Source organism: Phoca vitulina, unplaced genomic scaffold, assembly GCF_004348235.1.
Source record: "Phoca vitulina isolate PV1807 unplaced genomic scaffold, GSC_HSeal_1.0 scaffold10, whole genome shotgun sequence".
Taxonomy (NCBI): Eukaryota; Metazoa; Chordata; class Mammalia; order Carnivora; family Phocidae; genus Phoca; species Phoca vitulina.
This window is the reverse complement of record NW_022589713.1, coordinates 34,174,709-34,200,484: the sequence shown is the minus strand read 5'-3', so window position 1 is coordinate 34,200,484 and position 25,776 is coordinate 34,174,709. Positions and strand designations below refer to the sequence as shown.

Here is a 25,776-nt window from a genome sequence, read left to right as displayed (position 1 = left end):
AATGCGTGTAATAATAAGATGCTTTATTAGTCAAGAAAAGTGACATGAGGCTACGTGCTTGGTCCTCTAATCACTTCTTGCTGGAGTTTGATTCTTATTGCTATAAATTTTGTGAGAAAGGACAGCAACTTTGTCATATCCATGTATCCAGCAACTAGCACAGTGTTCTGCCCTGCCTTGGTAGACGCTTGGGAAGTAGTTGTGAATGAATGAATGAATGAATGAATGCAGAAGTACCCAAATACCAAATATGTGTTACGGACCAGGGTAATTGGTACCACATTTGTCCCACCTCTCCGTCCAAACATGCCACTCCTTACAGAGCAGACTATTGTGTTCTATATTCCTTCAAAAATTTTCATAGACTCACCCCAGGAGCCCACTCATAATATACTAAGCATTCCTCCTGAATGTGTACAGATTTCTTATTTACTTTGTGATCCCCACTGAGAAGGCATAACAAGCATACCAGAGTTGGGCACCTATAGACCTGGCCATTGTCTAGTTTCTGGGTCAGAGGTAAACAGCCCCTGCTAGAGAGATCCAGTCCCAGAGCAGAAAAGACAAGTTGTCCTTGTAATGAGGCAAAATCACATCCCTCTGGGAGTTGAGTTCCTCACGTTGTCATGTGAAAATACTAGAGACCAAGTGTCAGTTAAAAATAACAATTCTTTTAAAATCTGTAGCAATATGGGGGAAGACTAGAAAGAATAGGTCAAAATATCAGTGGTTAACTCTAGGACAGGTTTCAATTTTTTTTTCTCCTTTATACTTTCTGTGTTTGCAAACATTTCCATGTGAACAGGTATTCTTCTTATGCTTTAAAAAAAAAGTTTAAGAAACGTAACCCTTTGAAGTCTTCCACTCTAACTACCCTTCAGCTCCGGGGGTTGTCATTTCTCACCCCCGCTCAGTTCTTGGCTGGAAACAACAATTTCTCACACTTCGCAGGAGCATCTCTGAATTCAGTCAGTGCCGCTGGTTCTGGGGCTCTAATGTGGCATGGAACTGCACCTGCTGCCCACATGCAACCTGAGGCCGGGTCATGCCATCCACAGGCAACCGCCAGAAAGATCTGGTACAAGCAATTGCTTATTGCACCGGGGCTGGAGCACCAAAAGAGCAAGAAGGAAGGTGAAGAAACCCAGCTGCGAGAGGCAGCTCTCACCCTTAGAGACGTGGTTACTAGGCTCCAGCTCAGGGCAGTTGTCCTGGGGAGCTGGCTCTCAGCGCTGGGAAAGGGCTCCAACCAGCTGCTGCTAGAACCTCTATGGGGTACAGAGAGACTGCTTCTGGAAATGCCCAAAGACATAGGAGGTTCCCACCAGTAGCTGCTGCCGGCAGGTGCTCATGAGGGGTAAGGGGTGGGGGGGGGGGCCATGAAAAAGAGGGCAGTGCCTTCCCTCTTCTCACCTTCCCCTCTCCCTCTAGTGCCTCCTCGTGGCAGAATCGAATAGAATGCCCTCGGGCAAGGGACTGTGGGAAAGAGTTTGCAAAGTCCGGGCCCCAGAGACACAGAGCAGAGAATAGAAGGGTGGCTTTGGAGCTAGGGGCAATTGGTAACCAACCAGCACTCAGCTTTTGGGTTGGAAAGTCGGCCGTTTCTGTAAGGAGCAGTCAGCCGGCTTTGTCCATTGTACTGTTCCAAACTTTCCCTTTGAGCAACTACCAGTGTCCCATTTCCAGCTGTCTCTTAGCATTTCACGAAAAGCACCTTTCCTTTATTAAGGAACTATTCATTGGTAAGCCCTTTATAAACGTTTCTGGCAGCATCGATATGGGACAGAGCCTGGTGGCATAAGAGGGGTCAGGACTCAGGGGCAGTTCATTTTCACACACTCCTACCCACTTGGTGTATTTGTAAGGCTTATTCTCCTGAACTCAACTACAGAATGATAGGAACAATATCCTCAATCAAATGGAGCAGTGATTATTAATAGAACTTCTAATTTTCTGAACAACCACGTAACCTTTATTGAACTCAGAAAATGTCTCACATCTAACAAGAAATGTCTGCCTGCTTCTTAGGTAATGTGTGTCTCACTAACGCTGTGCTGGGCATGTGAGAGACTTTCAGATTCATCACGAGTGAACTTTTCAAATCATTTGTGTCAACCTGTCCAAACCCTGTGTTCCAGATATTAAAATTTCAGCTGCCTAATATTCTGAGCTAGAAATTGTATGTTTTTTTTTTTAAATACCCCAAAGGTGCAATTGTTGCTCAGCTTTTGACTACATAGGTAGCAATATCGACAATTCGTGGTCAGGACCTTCCACTTAGAAAAGATTTAAGCTCAGATTCTTCAAAAACAAACTTGGCTTAGGGGTCAGGGGACATAACTTTGATTTTCCCATATTCCAGTCTTTACCTTTAGACATTTAACATAGGAGCCTTGACGTCCTCATTTGTAAAAAGATATAATAAAATGAGGGTTGTGAACATCGGATCATGTAACTTATGTAAAAAGGTGCTATGAATGCATGTAACCACTATTATTCTTGTAAAAGGCAGAAAGTGTAGTGGTTTACAACCTAAAGTCCGGATCCACAAGACCTGGGTTCAATTCCTGGCTCTCCCATTTAAAAATCTTTATGACCTTGGGCAAAGGGGTCACATCTGTTAACTTTAGATTCCCTGACTGTGGAATGGGGATGGGACCACCTACATCATAGGTTGTTGAGAGTAATAAGGGAGGTGGTGTCTGTAGGACACTTGGCAGAATGGCAAGCACGTAGTAAGCACTCCATAAATGTTACATACTATCACTATTATCGCCGTCATTATAATCCTTACTTTTGAGAGAACCATATAGACATGTTCAGGTGCGTGGTGAGTAATATATTAACATGTTGACATAAATATCATATTCTTTTTTTTCTCTGTTCAATTTCATCAAATACAAAGAGAAACTCTATATTTGTTATAGATTTTACTACAAAGCCAAGGCCCATGTTGGATCTAGTTGGCCTTTGCGCTGGAGCTAAGAAGAGCTCCCGGTAGCTCTTGGTACACATTCGTGCATTTCATGGGAGAATCTCATTTATTTGGTGTTTTAGAAACTGGCTGATTTCTCTTTTTCTGGAAATCTTTGTTTTCCAATCACTTGAACTTATTTCTCCTGAAAATCCTGTGATTCATTCCTATCTATGGCCGGTAAAATCCACAATGCAAGCTGATGACCAAGGCCCAGGGTCTTTCATATAAGAAAATGGGTAGGCAAGTGGGTCTTGTTTACAATAAGCATTTTCATGACTCTAGAGATGGTACAACTGAAGTGTACCAAATCACATCCATTAAAACTATCATTTTTAGACCAAAACTATGTTTTTGAGGGGAAGTAGAAAAATATTGATTTAAATGTTCTCTCACAGAGAAAGCATTGGTTGAAGTCCCAACAGAGAACACCCGAAAGGTACTCATTAATTGTTTCAATACTGCTTAAAAGAGTCAGTTTTACAAATGCTGCTCCCTCAGGGAATGGGGTTATCCTCTTATCAAATCTTTTACACAATATCAGGCTGGAGAATGGAAATCCCATGCTTTCCTAATGTTGCCAACTGTTTTGTGAAAAATTGTTGTGCCCTGATAAATAGTATATCTAATACTGTGCCCTTTTTGTAAACTACAACCATGCATGGAGTAAACCAAGTTCTCCCCAGATAGCAATGACACTTAGTGAGCACTCTTCTCCCTTACGCCCTCTCCGCCCACCTCAGCCACCCCCGGAAGAGAACGAGCCAGCTCCTCTCTCATTGTGCAACAAAATAACCAGGACCTTATGCAGTTAAGTCCTAGTAGCTGGTACTCAATTTTCTAGAACCTATGATTAATGAGACATAACAATAACAACTCACACTTATTGAGCACTTACTACACGTAAGGCCTCATCCTATGTGTAACAGAGACAGGAACTCCAGAGACGTGAACACAGGTCTGGCTTGTGGCAGGCACTTGGTAAATGCGCACGTCTCTTGTATCAACTCATTAATCTTCGTAACATCTCTGTAAGAGACATACTGTCTTTTTTCCAGAGGACAGGTGTACAAATGATACTAAAACAAGCTGACGTAGATACTCTGTCCAAGCATCCAGATTGCATGGTCAGAATAATTTTATCCCAAACACCCACCCTATGCACAACCCACATTCTGAAAGACCCTCAGTTCACAGCTGGGTCTTGACCAGGAAGACTCACATGACCCCCATTGCAAGGATGGCGTAATGACTTGCAGAGCATCTATGTTTTGAACAGTTGGGTTTTTTTGGTAACTCTCCCCCACACATTTCACTTCCATGGCCCTTTGCACTTCTACTAGAGTACCAAATATGACATCCTCTAATTAAAATCGTTAGGTTCTGTCATCTCTACTGGACAGTGCTAGCAGAGGGAACGAGGAGGCCTTGGTCATCCCTGCGCCCATCATGGCACCCAGCTGAGTGATGTGCATATGGCGGGTGGGAAGCAGTGTCTCAGCAATCAAGAGCACTGGCTCTGGGTTGGCATCCCAACTCCTCCTCTCCCCAGCTGGGAGATACAGGGCAAGTTTCTCTGTCTCTCTAATCCTCCGTTTCATCAATGAGCAGAAAATAACTGTGAGTGTCTCTTCCTTCAATTTGGCTATTGATGAGATATTGGCTATGTCCTCAGGAATTTCTTGGAGACCTAACAGTCCCCAAGAATCTTCCTATATCACAGCATTGCTCACATCTTAGGGACTGCCTAGTGAAATGGTTGAAGCCAGGACTCTGAGCAGCCTCCTGACCTTTCAACCAGACCTTCTGTGCTTGGGCAAGCTCATGTCAAGATTGTGAGCAGAGAAATGGGCAGGCGAGCAGAAGGAAGGTTTCGCCCTTCCTAGCCTAACCGAGTGTGCTGTTGAGCTCCCCAGGAGAGGGAGAATGGTCCTCATTGAGCTGTCTCTATCCATCATTTTAATCATCACATGCTGTCATTGTTCCATACATGTTACTAGATAACCAGAACATCAGTGAGTTGAAAGAAGGTTCACAGGACTGTTAGCCAAGCAGCATCTCAGTTCATAGCTTCAGACAAACAGAAATCTGTGATGTGTGGGACAAGTGGCTATCTGTAGACGGTAAATGTCAACATGGCTAGAGTCTTTCTTGGCATTACAAGTTCAAAAGTGTCTAATCCGTACTAAGCTCGGTTTCACACCAAGAGGCTGCTTGCTTTCCAAAACTGCTGGTCCTAAAAAAGACCAGAATTTGGGGAGGTTTGGAAGTTATTAAGGGAAAGGCATTTAATCCAAATAAATTACTCTTGAGTTAAACCTTGCTCAAAAATATTGTTTGTATTTCTTTACGGACTAGTAGATGTCTCTGGCAGCCCATGAGGGCTAAGGAAGGCTCTCCCAGCTCCGATTCCAAACTCAAGCCAGGGAAAATCCAGATGACTGATAAGAAATAATAACAGCCTATGTTTCTTTTTCAGCTTTAGATTTGATACTGTAGGATGCTTCAGTTAAGTGTGCATTTTTAACAGTTTTATTGAGACATAATTCACACAACAGAGTCCACCCACTGAAAGTGTACAATTCAGTGGATTTTAGTATTTTCATGGAGTCATGCAGCTCTCACCCTAATCTCATCTTAGGGCATCTCCATCACCCCCAAAGAACACTTGCTCCCATTAGCAGTCACTCCCGTCCCTGCGCCAACATGCCACACACCCCCACTGCCCCCCCCCCGAGATAACCACTCATCTGCTTTCTATCTCCTTGTGATTTTTTTTTTTTTTTTTTTTATTTGAGAGAGAGAGAGAGAGAGAGAAACAGCATGAGAGGGGATAGGGTCAGAGGGAGAAGCAGGCTCCCCGCTGAGCAGGGAGCCCGATGCGGGACTCGATCCCAGGACCCCGGGATCATGACCTGAGCCGAAGGCAGTCGCTTAACCAACTGAGCCACCCAGGCGCCCTCCTTGTGATTTTTTTTAACCTAGACATTGCCTGGAGGTCCCTTCCCTTGACTTATAATTAGAATCAAATGATAAGTGTTCCCTCAAAATCTGTCATTTTTGAGAAAATTCACTTTCTTCATGCCTGAGCCTTCCCTCCTCCATTCAGCCCCCGTCTCCACTACCACCTACGGAGGAGAACATCGTTTTTCAATTCACGAGTATTTATTAAGGGTCTGCCGTGTGCCACACACTATCTGAGCACTTGGGGTAATCAGTGAACAAGACCACTGGCCTCAAGGAGCTGACCTCCTAGCACAGGGAGACAGAACAATAAGCAACAAGAAGAAGAAAAGAAAGTGCGCAGCGTGTTAAGACATGCTACATACTGTGGGGAAAGCAAGAGTAGAGCAGGATGAGGGGTATGAGGAAGGTGCAAGTCAGCAGGGAGTGGGGTGGTCAAGTAGGCATCCCTGAGAGGTTAAGGTTTGCAAGACTTAGTGGAGGTAAGGGAGGGACCTGAGCAGGTGTCCGGGGGTCGAGCATTTTGGGCAGAGGAACAATCCCAGTGCAAAGGCTCTCTGGTGGGGACAAGGATAACACGTTCCAGGAACAGCAAAGAGTTGGTGAAGCTGGAGTAGGGAGGCAAGTAGGAGACCATGACAGAGAGTCAAATGGGGCAGATGATGGGCGCCCCAGCAGGGCTTCAAGCAGAGAGCTCACCCGCTGACTCATATATTCTCAAAGGACCATTCGGACTGCCATGTTGAAAGGAGATCCAGAGGGAGAAAGAACAGAACAGGGAGGCCCCCCAGATGCTATTTTAGAGGCCACTTCAGAGCAGTGGTGCTCAACCTTGGCTGCACATCTGAACCTCTTGGGCAGCTTTACAAAACTGAGGACTGAGTTTGAACTGGTTGAGGATACAGCCTGGGCACTGGGACTTTGCAAAGCCACCCAGGTGATTCGATACGCAGCTCAGGTTGACATTCGTGTTTTAGGAGCTCTAAGCAGTCTCACCGGTTCAACTTTGCAGCTGGGAAACAAAACCCCACAGCTGGCCCCGGCCACCCCTGGCAAAGCTGTGCGGCTCTCCAGAGAGACCAGAGACCTCACGGCTGCGGGAGGGCCAGGGCCAGAACAGGAGGCAATGTGCAAACAGGCTGAGGCCGCATGAATTTGAGGAACGGAACTTGAGGACGTCAGTCCCCTTCTTTGACTGGATCCAAACATGAGCCTGAACGTGAGAGCCGGGCTTTCTCCCCGCACTTGACAGAGGGCTTGTTGTCATCTATCAGGGCAGAATAGAAGGATAAGGCTTGAACTTCGGGAAGTGAGTATGTGAGACATCCAACTGTGTAGTTATGGTGCGCCTGGCATTGTGCAAGGAGCGGCTGGTGAAAAGATAAGGTCTAACCATCCTTGCCCGAGCCAAATGGCTCAAAGTGAATGCCATATAATATTTCAAAATGGGTTATTTGTGGGAAGCCTTTAAATAAGGTGGGGGGGGACCCCTCAGTTGCATATCTGAGCTGTTGGCATTTCTAATTCAGAGGGATGAATAGAACATTATTGTGTTGTATCGGCACAAGTACAGCAGGGAAAAAAAGATGCCTGGAGCCGCCATGAGCTGAGCATGAATCAGCAATCTCATTCTATTGTTCAGAAAATAATCACAATGCTGGGAGGATGGAATTTAAGAAACATGCAGAAATGCCCCCCCCCCCCCCCCCCCGCCACCAGCAGGAAACACACTGGCTAAACCACAGCATCTTGTTTTTGGCTTCCTGAGCTGGAAGGAATGTAAAAATCTTGGAGGGAATTTAGGGAAAGCTGATTTATAAATATGGAAAATACAACCCAGAAGAAATGCGAGATGATTTAGATGCTGCGTTGGCACCCTCTCGGAGGTGGCAGGCCAGGGCCAGAGTGTTTATTCCCTCCTGATCAGGAAACAGAGCTGCCCTAGCTCCAGTCACTAACAAGAGTTTCCTGAGCACCTGCTGTGTGCTGTTCCCTGGGCCAGCGCGTGGGGAGAGGAAGGAGGGTGGTCCCTAACTTTTAGCTTCTGATCCTTGGTAATGGTCAGGCAAGTGCAGGGATGCTACAAAGCAGTGAGTGGTTCTCGAACTCCTGCAGGCACCAGATTCATCGCCTGGAGAGCTTGCTAAAAACAAGGCTGCTGGCCCCACCCTCAGAGTTTCTGATTTAGTGAGTCTGGGGTAGGGCCTGAACATCTACCTTCTAATGCGTTCCCGGGTGATGCCGATGCTGCTGGTCTGGGAACCACACTTTGAGAAGCTAAGGAAATAAGCACCTGGGCAGGAGAGGGAGGTGAGTGTGGGTTGAGTATGGAAGTCCACTGGTAAGGTGCAATGGATTTGTTGCCACTTTTTAAATGTGTTCTCCGGTCCATAGCTAATGGTTTTTGATTATCAGTGTACTTTGGATAAGCCCCACTGGGCATGATTTTGCCACCACTGGGAAGGATGGCAAGAGGCAGGGGTAGAGAGTTCTCTACAGGCCTGTGAAGTCAAACAGGACATAATAGAGCAGGGCTGTGTCCAGGGACTCACAGCAGCAGGTGAATGGCATCAGGGGATAAGAGAGTGACAGTAGAGGGACCTACCCCTACAGTTGTGTTCATACTCAAGCACTTCTCTCCTGAGCAGAAATTCTCAACAGAATCAGCTCCTTCTAGGTACACAGGCCTGGGCCCAGCCCTGGAGATGGTGAGGTGAGCAAGGCTTCTCAGCCGATTCTACTGTGAACCCCCTTCTTGAGATTAAGAACCACTTTCCCTGCAGCCTCCATGGTTGAGCCCCATACTTACTGTAAGCAGAGTGCAAAGCCAACCTCTTTGGAAATGCAAAGCTCCTTCCTATACCGTCTTGTTGTCACTTTAATACTATAAGACTTGAGTGTCTCTGACTCGAGGGTGCCCATTTAAAACACAGTGGCCTTTTTGGAGAAGGTAGCTCACTGACTACCATCAGAGCTGGTACCTTGGTAAGCACCTTTCACTGTAACGTTCTCGACAAGGCCGACTGTGCTGGTCAGGAACGGAGAAGTGGGTTTCCTGCCCAGTGGCAGAGCAGCCTACCAAGGTGGCACCTTGATTTCTCTCACATGTTCCCAAATCGTGTAGGCTGGTGGCTCCCAGCACGAGATCCCTGGAGAGTATAGTCAGATCACCTGGGAACTTGTTAGAAATGCTGACCCTCAGCTCCATACTCTGCTCCACCCAAGACTGGTTCAATCAGAAGCTTTGGGGGTGGAGCCCAGCAATCTGTTTTAACAAGCCCTCCAGGTGCTTGCCAAAGTTTGAGAATCACTAGTTTAGTTTACATGTGGCTTCATGGCCACATAGAACTCAGAAAGGGAACAGGATGGAAAAGCAGGTGACCTGCCACCTATAGATCTATTGAGATACTCATACAACTCTTCAGGCATGTTTATCATCTGATGCTCATCTGTCAGGTTTTCACCCAAGGACTTACGACCGGGCAACCATTGGCATCGCTGTAACTCCCAGTGAAAATGTGACTTACCGCGTTCTCCTTCTTAAGCAATGCAAGGACTGTGTTCTTTCACTTTTTAGAGACTTCATCACAGCTGCCCCTGTGATAGAGGCTCAGGAAACTCTATTGACTGATGGTCAGATCTTGTTTGTTCCCAAAACTGGCCTAAATCCTGCAAAGGCCTCACTCTGCGTCTCATTCTCTTATTCTCTACTCCACAGTAGTAAGCCAGGCTGACGTGCTTAGCAATATTAAACGGAAAAGTCAGATTATGTGGCCATGGCCTCACAAAGAGTGAAGGGTGGAAAGAGATCATGTAAACCCCAGCCTTGAACTTTTTCACAGATTCCTGAAACTGTTACAACCATGGTTCCCAAACTCTGTACCAAGACACCCTGGGAGTGCCATGGCAGACCCATAGTTACACAATGGAATGTCTTTAATTTTCAAGGGAAACACAGCAATGACTGTCAGACACCACGCAAATACTTCTATTAGGCTGTTTGGACCTTATTACTTAACAAATAGAATGTTTTATTGTTTCTTTTAACCTGGAGTCATTGTGAAGAAATTACTAAAACACTAACGGTGTCATGAACTGAGAAAGTTGGGATCTCTGCATCCCAGAATCACTAACTCCAGGAGGCGGGACATAAGGACTTACATATACTTTCTGCTCAGAATCATACATTTGAGCCAGCACATTTGAGGAAATATACATTCTAACTTTAACTTAAATATCAGGGAATAAAAAAAAGAAGATAATTATAACTACGTGCATCTTTCAGGGGCGTTTCCTTCTTATCTCCCACCTAGATCTGCCCACCTCAGGTCCCGACCTCAACCCTTCCCTAGGGTTCCTGTAGTTATTTTGAAATAACAACTTAAATTCTCATTAATGCCCCAGCCCTTCCTTTAGGACTTGCATGTAATGGATTCATTCTTACAAATTTGAACGAATAATTGCTCCGGTGCATTCCTGAAAACCACCTTTAAAACAGATCGTTCAAAGGCAAAACCCAGCTGTGCGCGCTGTGCTATGCACATGACACCTCACAAGAAACCATTGTCTTTAGCAATAAAGTCCGCCCAAAGGACCTTCATCAAGCAGTATCAAACAGGAACCCAATGAAGGGGAGAATGGAGACAATGTAAAGTTTATGAAGTATCTTTCTGTAGGAACTTTGTAACATAGTCCCCCTTCCCCTCCCCCACCATTTAGCATTTAAGAAGTGATAAACAATTATAACAATATTTGTTAGGAGATCTGTTTTCATCTTCAAGGAATTGTAGGAGCAAATCAGTCTTCACAACACCTCCTTAGAGAAGATGATTCTTTTTACCTGAGGGTTAAAAATCTGCAAGGAGCTCACTGCGGCAGCAGAGCGTGAGCTCAGTCTGGGCAACCCCATCTCCCTGGGATGTAGATGCTCCCTCTGTCAACAGCTGTCCAGGGTCCGCGGGGGGTCGGGGCAGAGAAAGCGAGTTCTTGTTTGTTGTTGTCCAATTCATCATCAAACACTTTTAAGAAATCAATAATAAATCGTTTGCTTCAGTTCTAATGTTTTATTTTCACATTCTCGTTTGTTGTTTTTCACGCATGTGTCTTAGTGAGTCACCTAACCACAATTATATATTCAAGCATCTGGTGGTTCTGCGTGGTGCCCTCATTCCTCGGGAGTTATTTAATTCTCCTGCCATGATGAATTCGTTTCCAGTCCCTTCAACACACACATGCGCACGCACACGCGCACACGCACACACACATACACACAAGCACACACACTTTATTTTCATTGGCCCAGGGAAGCTACCCTACTCTCCACCAGGTGTCAGTAGAAGCAGTTTTAACAGCTTGCTTTGGCCAACAGGGCCTCTGTTGAAGTTATTTCTCCCGCTGTGTCAGACGTTTCCTCAAACCCCCCATCTGCTTCCTCCTAAGAGACTAGCTTCCACTCCGAGAAACGTTCAGAGATGATGGTCCACCTGCAGAGAAAGGTAGCTCAGAGGAAAGTGTGCTGTAAACCTAGGCGGCAATCAAGTTGATTCTCATAAAACTTCTACTGGCTGGTTTCTTCTTCTTGACTTTTCTATCACTACATTATGTGGCTACAAATTGTTCCGAGTTCTATCCAGGGTGACAATAAAGTGAATGTAACAGATGGTTTTAGATTCACAGGGGGCTTTTTTGTTTTAAAGCTCAGTCTGAGCCCAAGAACCCCACTCCTACCACTGCCTACCACCTAATCCTCAGAGCAGAAAACAAGATTTTATTCAGGCTATGGCTCCAGAACCTAGCATGCAAGGATGGAAGAATACTACCATGGGTCAACATTCTACTTTGAGGTGGATGACCTTGTCCCCACCCTGAGAACGTTGACTCTTGACTCTGAATGTCCCCTGTGTCATTCTGTTGGTAAGTGGCAGGACCCACACTCTTCCCATGCCACAGTGACTTTGCCTGGGAGAGAGAGAAGGAAAGAGAATGGAAGAGAGAGAAAAGAGGACAGGATTTGGCATGGACATAAGTTAAAATGAAGAGCAGAAATGAGCCTCACAAAGCAATTGTTGGATATGAATTAAAAGGGGTGGGTGGGGTGGAAGTCAAGGCTAATCATTTTACCAAGAACAAAAAAAATCAGCCACAGCAAATTAGGCTCAATTTCAATCACAGATCCTGGTTGTATTATCTCACTCTCCAAACGCAAAACACTTACAGCGACCGCCGAAAATCTCAAATGAAAATTATAGCTTTGCCATTCAATAGTCATTTGCTGATATCTCCTATGTGGGGCCCAGGTTGCTTGCCCACCATATCCAGCAGAGGAATTCTGTCCCTGCCTTCTGCCCCTAGAGGTGATCCACTCAGACTAACATCTGGGCCACAACACAAGTATGAGCTACTACTTTTTTCCACATCTTTATCGCAGCCTTATGTTCCCTTTTAACCAGCCCCATTCCCAGTCTAACTGTGCTGGCTTTTAAAATTATTCCTCTTATCAATTTTTTCTTACACAAAACTGCCAAATAGGGTTAGTTTTACCAAGTGGAAAAGGTGGATCACAATGTGGTATGATTTGAAATACACCTTGCCTCTATTCTATTTGAGCTCTTATTACTATCATCATAAATACAACCATTATGTATTCACTTCACTGGAACCTAGATTTACTATTAAAATGCAAAGGCCTCAGCAAAGGACAGCTGGGGCTGATTTAGGAAGTTATAGAATTGGGGATAAATTCATCTGGGTACCCAACCTTCTTTGTTCTCCATAACAAATTTAAATGACCATGAAAGGTAACCTTGAAAGGGAAGAAAATTCCCAAAAGGTAAAATTAAGTCTGGAAAGGGAAACTCCTGAAGGGAGATGATGTTCAAAATGGGGGCACAAGGCACCCGATGGAGACCCACACCCTCATTGCCCTCCTTGCGTGAGGTGCAGACCACTCTGAAGGGGTGGCCATTTGCCCTCATGCAGCTGTGTTTCCAGATGCCACAGACAGAGTAATGGCAAGGCCAGGGTGGGAACAGAGTGGGGCAGGGGGCTCTGGCCCCATCCCATAAACTCCAGCAGTGCTCAATGTCCCACAATACCAAATAAACTTAGTAAAAACGGTTGCTTGCCGGTAAACACAACTTCAAGACACATCCCCAAGCATTGCCCTCCACTCATATGGCCATGACCTCTAAAATCCTTCTATTTAGGAAAAATGGATTATCCATGTTTATTCAATGTCAGGTGAGAGGGTGGGTGTGTCCTCCTTTGAGAGCCTTCCTGGTGTTAATCGTCTCAGCTTAGAGTCTGTGGTAACCTGACATTCAGGCATCTGACCTTTTGAACTGAATCAAGAGATTTGCCCGTCAAAGTTACCCCCACCCTACCCCCCAGTGCACTCATGGCTTCCTTGGACAGCCCATGAAGCACCTGCTCAAGTGTTAACGGATAAGCCCTATATACCTCACTCTTCTGATGCATCAGGCCGCATGATACTCTGGTGCCCTCACTCCTGAGAGAGCCAAGGAGAGGCACATTAAGAAAGATGGCCCTGAAAAGGCTACCAACATCCCCCTCAGAAAAGGTTGCTATAAAGACGTGAGGGGGATGTGGGGTTTCCCGTTAATTATGTTCAGACTGTATAAGCAATGACTCACTGGGTCCATATGGAAAGACTTTTCAAGGGGTAATTTTTACAGTTGTCCCTTTAATGTTGACATTTCTATAGGGAAAAAGGAAACACAAGGGGACAAAAGGGTGTGCAGTCTGGGCAACTGCACTGGGGTTTTACAAGATGGAGTTAGGGGTATTCTCTCTGGCCCTAGTCTAGCTTTGCGACCTTGAATACCAAGACAGGAAAATAGCAATGATCCCGCACAAAGAGGTGCCACCAAAGGGGTTGGCCTCCTGAGGAGTCCTCCTCCACACTGCAGCAAAGTTATCTTCCTCTTAAGGACCTTCCCTAGCTCCCTATTTCCCATATGATGAAGTCTGAATTCCATGGCAAACCTTTCAAGACCCTTCACCATCTGGCCCCTAACTATATTTGCAGCTTCCTTCTTGGGCACATTCCTTTCCCTCCCCACCCCAAATCATGTATCCTGTGCCAAGATGCTCTACCTTTTGTTCTTTTGTTGATCAGGGGTCATACTCTTTATTCTCCACCTGGAAAATATCCTGGCTCATTTTTTAAAGCCAAGCTCAAATGTCACTGTGGGTCCTCCTCATACAGATAGAATTAATCACCCTCTCCTCGGTGCCTCCAAACACATCTTTTATCCCTCTGGTCAACTCTTCTGCCAGTGAGGTACAGATTTGTTCTTCACCTAAGCCCCGCAGGGGAAGGCAACATGAATAATTCCTCTCAAATTATCCAGAGCTTATGATGGTGTCTGATGGAATAAATGGGGTGGCCCTAGACCAGATCCTGGGGTTGGAGGATTCCTCTTTAGCCTCAAGCCTTGCTTCTCTGAAACCCATCTTTCTTCCACCCACAAAGGGATCTACTGCTTGTAAGTCCTGTTCGCTCTGCCCCTGACCAAAAATAGCTTACACTGTTGCAGGATTTCTCTGCCTTTAGTGTCCACGGTTCATGGTCACGCCACTTGGAAGAATGAAGAGAGAAAGGACAAAGAGTGGTGGGCAGCAAAGCAAAGTTTATTGAGCAAGAGTACAAAGCTCCCAGAGACAGAGGGGACCCAAGAGGGTTGCCCTTGGAGTTTCTAAGTTGAGGGGGTTTTATGAACTCTTTTGTGGAACTATCTTAAGCAATCAGGGTGTATTGAGTTGGGCCAATCAGGGCTTTGGTCACGTATCTGTCCACCTATTAGGTTAATGTCCACATGCTGATGGTCTTCTTTTGCTGACATCTGAGAGCTTATGTCTTAACTGCCCCTTGGCTGTGATAGTGACAAATGCTTTGTGGTTAATAGTCTTATTTTAGGACATTTTGCAGAAGTCATTTCTGCAAAGGCTGCAAAGCAGAATGCTAGTGCGGTCCTGTCTAAGCTGCAAAACAGGATGTTAGTGCTGTTTTATCTTAGTGTCCTGACTCCATACTTTCTTGTTGAGGACCCTGACCCTGACTACCTCACTGTCCAATTAACTCCTAACAGCACATATCCTTTTTATTCTATTCAATAGATTGTATTTGTATCAGTGTATGTCTTTTCCATGAGCTTGTGCATTTTAACAATGATCAAAGCCTACAACCAAAACTTAATGTGGCATCTACAGATGCATTGGGGGGTGTCCACAAATCCCCTAAAAATATTTGCCAAATTGTCTACCCATCTTTCAAGGGGAGGGGTCTGTAACTTTCATTATATTCTTTGAGTAGACGAGAATCCCCCAAACAGTTGAGATCCGTAGAGCTAAAGGAATGAAGCTTTAGAGAAGAACTTTAAAGGGAAGCGTGGCATGGAGCAGGCCTTTAGCACATCCCCGGAACCATATCACACACCTGGCACCTGCTTTGTTGCAGAATAAAGACTCTGGTTTTCTCAAGACAGGCTTAATCTGTCCTGAGAACAAGAGCAGCCCGAGGTCGGGAGAAGGTGCGCCTTTGTGCATTTTCTCCTGCCTGGAGATGTGCACCTTCTTGCACCTAAGGTCGAGCAGAGAAAGTCCCCTCTCCCCTCAGCAGTCCCCAGCAGCATCTCTCCAGCCATCCTCTGTCCACTGACACGCTCAAATCTTTCCACATGACAGCTCCTCAGATATTCGAAGACCGTCCCCTAACCTTCATGCAACTGCTCCCTTTTCTAGGTTCTCTTCCACATTTCTTTAAGACGTGGTTTCCATCAGCCTGGACATTCTATTTGAGGTTTTTTCTTAAAATATAACAGCCCAGACATGGCCCGGCTGTTGTCCTATGGGCTACATTTCCGTCCATGCAGCCTAAGATGGCCTCTGAGCTCACAGTACGTTGCATGGAGCCCAGTGTCTCCCGGAGTCCCTGGACCTACTTCCTACATCTTTGTAATAATTCCATTTGCTTTCCAGTTTCAGAAACTCAATAACAACTTCTCCATCAATTGTATTTTTTTAAATATAAATGCATTTTAGGTGTTTTGGAGGTGAATGCCCATTTTCCATTCTTCCAAGAGGAACAGGTTTCACCCAAGGGACATGGCATTGGACTGAGAGTTCTAAGTGGGCAGACAAAGGCGCAGCTCCGAGTGATTCTCCGCACCACCTCTTGGCACACCGCATATGCGGCTTGTATGTTTAGTTGCTCCTGGCCAGTAGGCTCTGCCTTCCCAGCCAGCTTGTAAAATGGATTATAAATTCCTTGAGGGCCAAGAGCCTCTATCTTAACCTATTTGTATCCCCGGTGTTTATCCCAGTATTAAATGCCCATATAGCATCCATCCCAATGTTTTATTATTTCTACTTCCTTAATGTTACTTGAGTCCCTCACCCTCCGCTGCCACCATCCTAGTTCTTGCCACCTACATCTCTCCCCTAGACCTGCCGTAGTCCTCTGACCAGTCTGCTTTGGCTCAGTAGCCGTGCAGCTTTAAAAACTCTGATTAGTTACTCAAACTCCCCTTAAAACAGCATTAATTAAAAGAATTACCCAGAGTGGTCCCTGTGCCTCAAGCACAAGCATGAGAAGAAAGCACTAAATCATGACCTGTGGAAAGGCCTAGCGAAGACGAGAGCCTTTGGGTCCAGAGTCACCTCCACTGAGAAGCCGTTCCAGATCGTCCCAGGTGGAAGTGACCTCTGCCCACTTTGTGACCCAGGTTGCTCTGAAGAGACACTTAAGGGGAAAACTGCATACATTTTTGCATTTTTTAACATGATTCTTTCCCTGTTGGATTAGAAGCCCCTGGTGGACAGGCCCAGGTGTTGTCTTTGGGCAAAGCCTGGGGGACTGCCTGAGCAGAGTAGGCCGTCAATCAGGGCATCTGGACTGACCGACCAAAGAAATGAATGATTCGTGTAAAAGGAATGTTCTCCATTCCAGTGGAGCTTGCCTAGGAGACTATACTGAGTGCCATTCTCCTCCTCAATTGGCGCTGAGATGCTAAAGCTGTGAGAGGAGCTTCACCTTGGAGGGTCCCAGGACGCAGACCACGCAGGGTCTAACTGAAGACTCTTCTCTGCCCGTGAGTGGTGGGACTTGCTGAACGAATGATGTGCAGACTGTGACTCAGCCCTTCCGGGACGGAGAGCCACCCTCTAACACATGGCCACCTGACCTTCCTCCTCACTGACCTACTCAGTGAAAGCCTTCACCAAGTTTGTTTCCTTCCCTGACCAACACACACACACACACACACACACACACACACATACACACACACACACACTCAGCTTTCTTTATTTGTAAGCTCTTTGGACTTTGTTCTCTCCTTTGACCCCACGACCAGCTAGTGAGCCCCAGGCTCTGGGGGACCTTCTCTGTGTCCACTCCTCAGTACAGAGCGCTTCGCTGACCCCACGCTATGTCATAGGACAGCCAGGAAAAGAGGCCCCAGACACCTGCCCACTTTGGACTTTCCTGCAATTATATTATAAAATTCTAGAGGGCATTGAAGGAAAATAGCCCTCAATACAACCACATTCCAAAGTACTATAGCAATAGCAGTCCTAGTATACTATTAATGCTCTGGCAATGATGATCATATAGTAATAGTAATGGTAATCGTAATCCTAAATGAAAACAGTACTGAAGAGACAAGTTAGTACTAAATTTTGTGGTGACAATATTTTTAAAGCCTTAATCAGATTTTTTCTCTTGTTCCTGTGCACTTTCTACTTTGCACACAATACCTTTCTGTAGGTCATATGCCTATTCAATTGAAAATTTGAAAACAAAGATTTTTTTTTTACTTGATGGTAAAGCAAGAACATAACAGGGATTTTATAGTCATAAAAAGGACACAAAACTATTTTGACACATTTGTATGAATATTTTATTTTAATATCAGTGTTATCGGTCAACTCTTGGTTGCAAGTGGCAGAAACCTGACTTGAACCAGCTTCTGTAAACACAGGAACTGTTCCGCTCAGGAAGGATTGAGGAACCAAACCCTCGAAGGGACAGGAGGGGCACAGCTTGGCCTCAGGGAGAGCTGGAAGCAGGGATTGGAGGCCGCTGCATGAATCTGAGACTGACCCTCCTCACTTGGAGAAGCAAGGATCTAGACTGAAGATGCTAGTCCATCCTAGCCACTCTTGGGAAAAGCAGCAAGTCAGTGTGCTGGCTTGAGATGGAAAAATAGATATGTGATCTTGAATAAAATATTATGTTAAAGACGTATTTATAGAAGGAACCCTAAAATTATAATTAAAACATCTTGTAAATTTACACGTATCAGAGAGCCCACCAATGCTTCAATGTCCCTAGTTGTGAGTTGAGAGTAATGAATTGCCTCAAGCTAATTAATGCATGTGATATTGTTTGAAACAAAAACATTATGGAAAATACAGGTTATAACCTGTGGTATTTTTTCTTGTCTTTTTCTTTGTAGGAGGTGTCAGTGAAAAAAAAGGTCCAGAATGATTACTAACCTATGACTCCCAACAGTATGACAGGTATCTACTTTTTAAAATTTTCTTTGCATGTCTCCATTTTTGTGCCACCTAGAGAGAAATAGAGGGTTTCTAAAAGACCAACCTCAGAGTCTTAGCAACAATTATTTCCAGTATTACTAAATGCAGATACGCCCTGTGAATACATCCCGACAAATGAGCTTTCATCTTCTTCAGAAACAATGAGATGCATCATCACCAGAAACCTATGGTGAAGAAATGATAATTCACAGTAAAAGGCTAGTTTTTAGCTATCCTGAGATAACCCTTGCACACTAGACACGTTGACTCTTTACATTCACTTAGATCAATATAATAAATGGCTCTACACACTTAATGACTAGAGTCCAGGCACCTTCCTCCAAATGGGCTGTTATTCCATTTAGCAGTAGAGTCAGAACAGAATATGGTTAGATTGCAGCAGCTAAATGAGGTAGAAACTCCTAGCAAGGGACAAAGGAGACAGAATGACCACCAAGGAAGATAAGGTTGCAATAGCATGAATTCTTTGTGCAACACAGAGAGCAGGGGTTGCAAACTCAAAGGCCCCGGGGGCCAGGCAAATAACACTAATGTCAGAAACAGGTTGGGTGTAAGGGAACACACCAAACAAAACTGGAATGCTCAGGTTCTCTCTGAAGAACAGCCATTCCCCCAATGTAGGTGATCACTGACAAGTAGGGATGAAACCCAGAATGCCCAGAGATTTCAAATTTTCAAAAGAAGTTGGAAATCCAGATTTTAAATGAAATATTCCCCCTCACAAATATTAGCAACTAACTTATAAAAATGTCAAAGACTCATGGGCCCATTAAAATACGTCTGCTGACTAGAATGAACCCAGGGGCCATCAGTTTACAATCTCTGCTACCTACCTTCCAGCATAGCACCAAGCCCCTCCCCATTCCTGTGGTTCCTGTGACAGCGGGGCAGACACCCATAGACCTCTGTGTGTCATGGGTACAGCTTGACCTTTGATAATCCATTCATGTCATGACAGACTAAACATGCAGGACAATTTCTCCAAGAATCCATTCCCCTGTAGACCTCAGAAACTGAAGTGACCTAAAGCTCCACTCAGCCTTCTGCAAGTTTGGAAGCCTCCCGAGGACCGTACACTGCCTCTCTCAGCATCACTGCCCTGCCCTTCTACCCACCCACACTGGAACTCTCGGTGCAGCCCAAAAGATGGAGTGCCGGAACAAACCAGAATGATTCACACCAAGAAGTGAGGGCCTCAGAACCACATCTCATCATTTCCTCCTATTTTTACTCATGAACAGGCATCAAAACATACCCACCCCCTTTCTATTGTGCTGCCAACCCAGCCAAAATCCTCTCCCACTTAAGTCTCACCCATTCTATGTCATAAACCTGGTTGTTCTATGGAAAATTGGTACAGATCAAGCTTAGCTAACTCCTTCATGTCTACCAAAGAGTGGGCATCTCAGCCGGAAGGAATGAAGTCTAAGTCTCTGCAGGTGCAGGCACGTGAGAGCACAGATTTCAGACAGCAGCAGGCCACCCTGCAAAACCTAGAGAAAGTGCCCCCCACCCCGATACAGAATGGTGTGGGATCAAGTGCAACACGGGGGTGGCTCTATACTCCATGATCATCCGCCCACTAGAAAAAGGCCTCCAAAGATACAATCTCAAAGAACATGCCCATCTGAGATGGACCAAAGTGTCAAAGCTTGGTGTAAAAGTGGGTAACACCATTGGTTTCTCTTGCCCTGGGGTTGGTTCCAGATAGAGTGCAGAAGTGAGCATCCATCCCAGGTTCCTATAGAGCAGGGGTCAGCAATTTTTTTTAATGAGCCATAGAGTAAAGATCTCTGGCATTGCCGACTACTTAGATCTGCCCCAGTGGCAGGAAAAGCCATGGACTGCACACAGACAAATGGGTTGCGTGTGTTTTAACAAAACTTTATTTACAAAACAGACAGCAGGCCAGCTTGCGCCCAAGGACTGTAGTTTGTGGACCGCTGGTCTAGAGTCCAAGGTGTCCAGACCATCTTATTGTTGAGCAGAACCCCCAAGGCCAAGTCAGCTCATCTCCAGGACTGAGCTAAGAATCCAGGCTTAGTCCAAGACAATTCTAAACCGAGCCAGCTTTTCAGCTGATTTTGTAGAAGCCAAGATCCTTCCTTGCATACTGAGCTGGAACTGCAGGTGCCTCCCAGTGGAGGAGGGAGTTTTTGCTTCCCAGCATTTGCTTCCTAGTGTAGAAACTAACAGTAGTTTGCTATTTGCAAAAGAAATCTCTTCCATACACACATAATGCTCAGTGCATGTTAATGGACTCAGCTGAGAAAATTATTACGTTAGACTCCCTTGTTTGTGGATGAAATAAAACAGTATCCTTTTCCCTCTCTCTTTTGTTGTGATCTCAGGCTTTGTGTTTATTTTAAGAAACCTAAAGAGCTTCTTTATTATCGAAGACCATAATAAAGTTGTAAGCCATCGGAACTAAGTGCTTGCTTTAGGAGCGTAATTTAAAGGGCAAATATGTATATTTTCTTCTTTGAAAAACATAATAGGTAATATTACTGTTATGCAATACCAGCTATCAATTAGCCTTTATGAAAATAAAACCATTCTTTAAATGAACAAGAACATTTTTTCCTAAAATGTTTTCCTAAAAGCTATTTTCCTAAAAGCAAGCAGACCAGCATTTTCAGATAAGAGCCACGTTGTTGGTATGCAGTCTCTTTCAGCCAGAATGCTTAATAAATTTGTATGTTTTGGATTAACTCAAATGGAAATTTGGTTATCTTTCTGGGGTTATTTAATATCAGCTACAATGGAGTCAGGTCTTGCTAAAATTTTCTTGTTGCTTTACTCTACCTAGTTTGAAATTAGGACTGTATGAAATCACTCATTGAAAAATACTGATTCTTAATGGAGAAAGTAAGAAAGTGTCTTAATATGGTATTTTATTAATCTGGAATTAAGCACTGCTTCCTAAGTAATCTGAGGGGAATTCTGCTAACATTTATGGCATTATAATGAGCTCAGTTTTGCATAAAACCATGATTCACTGCATAGGGGAGTTTGTTCCAAGATATGAATACCTAAAAGTTCAAATACGAAAGTTAGAGGCTTTTGGCCTTGGTGGAAAAGAAAACTAAGAACTCAGACTTCTCCACGTGTGCCTGAAGAAGGAGAAACAAGGATCTGTTGTTTGCACTGAAACTGGCTTTATGAAATTAGGATATGACATGAAATTAGCACAGTATTTGATGTTACCATCCAGCTGGACCTCCGTCACTTAAAGTCAAAGTCTTATGAATCCTTCCATGTGAATAAAATATCCCCCAGTCAGTTGTTTAAACTGTCCCTCTTCTTCGTGGTCTCCTTGTCCATTTAACTTCCCTGTTGTGATGTTTGCCTTTTTCTTTTTCTTTCTCAAGCTATTACTATTGAGTGTATCGCAGGCACCAGGAGAAGGATATTAGCAAGGATATGATCGCTTTCAGTTGTTGACCCAAGGTTTCCACTGTAGGATCGTCAGATTGCTTGCTTGTTTGGGGTCACTTGTTAAGCAAAAGGAAGAATTACATAAGTTTTTTAAAAATTTACCTTTCTCCAAAAAAAAAAGAAAAGTACATTTCTCATTAATTATGAGGTTGAAATTTTTTTTACATGTGTACTGACCACTGTATTTCTTCATCTATCACTCACTTGTTCATATTTATTGTCCACCTGTTCATCCACTCATTGTGGATTTTATATTTTTCTCATTATGTAGAGAAGCAATTTATTACATATAAGCCATTTTATATATTAAGGATAATAATTGAGCACATCACCTAATCTCTCTATGAATTCCTTATTTTTTTAACATTTTATGTATTTGAGAGAGAGAGAGAGAGCATGAGTTGGGGGGTGGCAGAGGAAGAGGGAGAAGCAGACTCCTCGCTGAGCAGGGAGCCCGATGTGGGGCTCAGTCCCAGGACCCTAAGATCATGACCTGAGCCAAAGGCAGATGCTTAACCGACTGAGCCACCCAGCTGCCCCACTATGAATTCCTTATTAAATGAGAAAGGGAGACCAGTTCATCTCTTGTTTTCCTTCAACTTTTACAATTAGATTATTACTTCACATTCAAACACGTATAAATCACGTTTTCATAAAGTAGGGCATGGGTATATTGATGGTTGGATGTCAAGAAAAAGGGACCCCGGAGCACCATGTTTTCTGTTTCTAAGACTATCCTCATGAACAATTTTTCAGAGTTAAACAAAACACTTAGGCTGGGAAAACACTATTTTATAAGCCCACATCACTCTTCAGAGATGGCTCTCCAAGTGTTCGTTAGGCTTTCCAGATGCTCCTTATACCTTTTCACTCCTTCAGAAAGAGAAGCACAGTTGCATTTATGTCCTATGACCTAAGTAGCTCATCTTTTCATGGATCAGGAGGTTGTTGACAGCAAAATAATGACACCATCCAAAGACAACTAATGAACAGTGTATATATTATGAACATTTCCCATTGTCAATAAATACTCTTCTGAACTTGGATCTTGGTCATGGCTACTTAGTAATCCATCATTTACTGATACAGTCCCTGACTGTTAGACTTTTAATATAATGTTATTTAAGTCATATTGGAATGAACTGCATTGTACATGATTTCACACCTCTGATTGTTTCCTCAGGATAAAGCTCTACTAAGTAAAAGGAAATACTAAATTAAAGGGACTGAACATCTTTAAAAACCTTTCCTGTTGCCAGATTGTAACCAGATTATTAGATCAGCTGAGATACCCATCAAGAGGACAGCATCCATTTAATCATAAATCCTCCAGATTTGGAGCTTTTTGGTAGTTAATTCTTGAGGCCATTTCTTAGACAAAATTTTATCACAGCTTTCCACAACTTTATATTTTTCTTACTGACAATGAATTTGACTACACACACACACACACACACACACACACACACACACACACACTCTGGCCACTTAAAGGTCTTCCCTGTTCAATTAACTTTTCTGTTGTGCCACTTATCTTTTTCTTATGATTTACACATTAAGAAAATAATTCATTGTCTATCATTAATATTACAACTATTTTCCACTTGTAGTATATGTCTCTTCTTTTCATTTTTGGCAATATTTGACTTTTTAAGATTTTTCTTCTTTTTAATTTTTCTTCTTCTGAAATAATTCCGTACTAACAAAAAAGTTTGCAAGATTAGTTCAAAGAATCCCCAGCTACCCTCTACCCAGAGTGCTCAAATGTTAGCATTTTATCACCTTTGCTTAATTCTTTTCCATCTCACATGTATAATTTTTATTTTGAACCATTTACAAATAGTTGTAAACACGATGGCATGGCATTTTTCCACATATACAAGTTTTTAGTTTATATACAGTAAGCTCTATTGCAGTGTCTCTATATGATTTATGTCTTTGTTGTCAAGCTTAGAAATGTCTTCTGGTGAGTACTGCTGGGCAAAGCTCAATGGGTTCTTTGTGATGAGTCAGCATTTCTATTCCAACATGTAGTTCTTTTTTTTTAGTTTAAATTCAATTAATTAACATATAATGGATTATTCATTTCAGAGGTAGAGGTCAGTGATTCATCAGTCTTATATAATACCCAGTGCTCATTATATCACATGCCCTCTCTAATGTCCCTCACCCAGTTACACTGTACCCCCACCCCCTTCCCCTCCAGCAATCCTGTTTGTTTCCTATGTTTAAGAGTCTCTTATGATTTGTCTCCCTCTCTGATTTTGTCTTGTTTTACTTTTTCCTCTCTCCCTCTATGCTCCTCTGTTTTGTTTCTTAAATTCTACATGAGTGAGATCATATGATAATTGTCTTTCTCTTGACTTATTTTACTTAGGATAATACCCTCTAGTTCCATCCCTGTCATTGCAAATGGAAGATTTCATTTTTTGATGACTGAGTAGTATTCCATTGTGTATATATATACACATCTTCTTTATCCATCCATCTGTCGATGGACATCTGAGCTCTTTCCGTAGTTTGGCTATTGTGGACATTGCTGCTATAAACATTGGGGTACAGGTACCCCTTCAGATCACTACATTTGTATCTTTGGGGTAAATACTTAGTAGTGCAATTGCTGGGTCATGGGGTAGCTCTATTTTCAACTTTTTGAGGAACCTCCATACTCTTTTCCAGAGTGACTGCACCAGCTTGCATTCCCACCAGCAGTGTAAGAGGGTTCACCTTTCTCTGCATCCTCACCAACATCTGTCATTGCCTGACTTGTTAATTTTAGCCATTCTGACCAGTGTGAGGTGGTATCACACCAGTTTTGTATTGTGGTTTTGATTTGTATTTCCCTGATGCCGAGTGATGTTCAGCGTTTTTTCATGTGTCTGTTAGCCATTTGTATGTCTTCTTTGTCTGTTCATGTCTTCTGCCCATTTCTTGATTGGATTATTTGTTCTTTGGATGTCATGTTCTATAAGTTCTTTATAGATTTTGGATGCTAGCCCTTTATCTGATACGTCATTTGCAAATATCTTCTCCCATTCTGTCGGTTGTCTTTCGGTTTTGTTGACTGTTTCTTTTGCTGTGCAAAAGCTTTTTATCTTGATGAAATCCCAATGGTTAATTTTTGCCTTTGTTTCCCTTGCCTTTGGAGATGTGTCTAGAAAGACATTGCTGAGGCCGAGGTCACAGAGGTCGCTGCCTGTGTTCTCCTCTAGGGTTTTGATGGATTCCTGTCTCACATTTGGGTCTTTCATCCATTTTGAGTCTATTTTTGTGTATGCTGAAAGGAAATGGTCCAATTTCATTCTTCTGCATGTGACTGTCCAGTTTTCCCAACACCATTTGTTGAAGAGACTGTCTTTTTTCCATTGGACAGTCTTTCCTGCTTTGTTGAAGATTAGTTGACCATAGAGTTGAGGGTCCATTTCTGGGTTCTCTGTTCTGTTCCATTGATCTATGTGTCTGTTTTTGTGCCAGTCCCATACTGTCTTGATGATTACAGCTTTCTAATAGAGCTTGAAGTCTGGGATTGTGATGCCACCAGCTTTGGTTTTCTTTTTCAACATTCCTTTGGCTATTCAAGGTCTTTTCTAGTTCCATACAAATTTGAAAAAAGTTGAATGATATTTTGATAGGGATTTGAATGAACTGAAAAAAGTTGATGGTATTTTGATAGGGATTGCATTGAATATATAGATTGCTCTAGGTAGCATAGACATTTTAACAATATTTGTTCTTCCAATCCATGAGCATGGAACGTTTTCCATCTCTTTGTGTCTTCCTCAATTTCTTTCATGAGTGTTCTATAGCTTTTTGAGTAC

At 43.6% G+C, this 25,776-nt stretch overlaps 1 protein-coding gene across 1 annotated transcript in view; it reads left to right on the top strand.

The window, feature by feature from the left end:
* The window catches only part of THRB (thyroid hormone receptor beta), a 210,695-nt gene that overhangs the window by 85,823 nt on the left and 99,096 nt on the right, over positions 1-25,776 (top strand). Inside the window, exon 2 of the mRNA XM_032408802.1 lies at positions 18,418-18,481. Coding sequence (XP_032264693.1) covers positions 18,460-18,481 — 22 coding nt within the window. The 5' untranslated portion in view covers positions 18,418-18,459. The remainder of the gene's footprint in view (positions 1-18,417; positions 18,482-25,776) is intronic.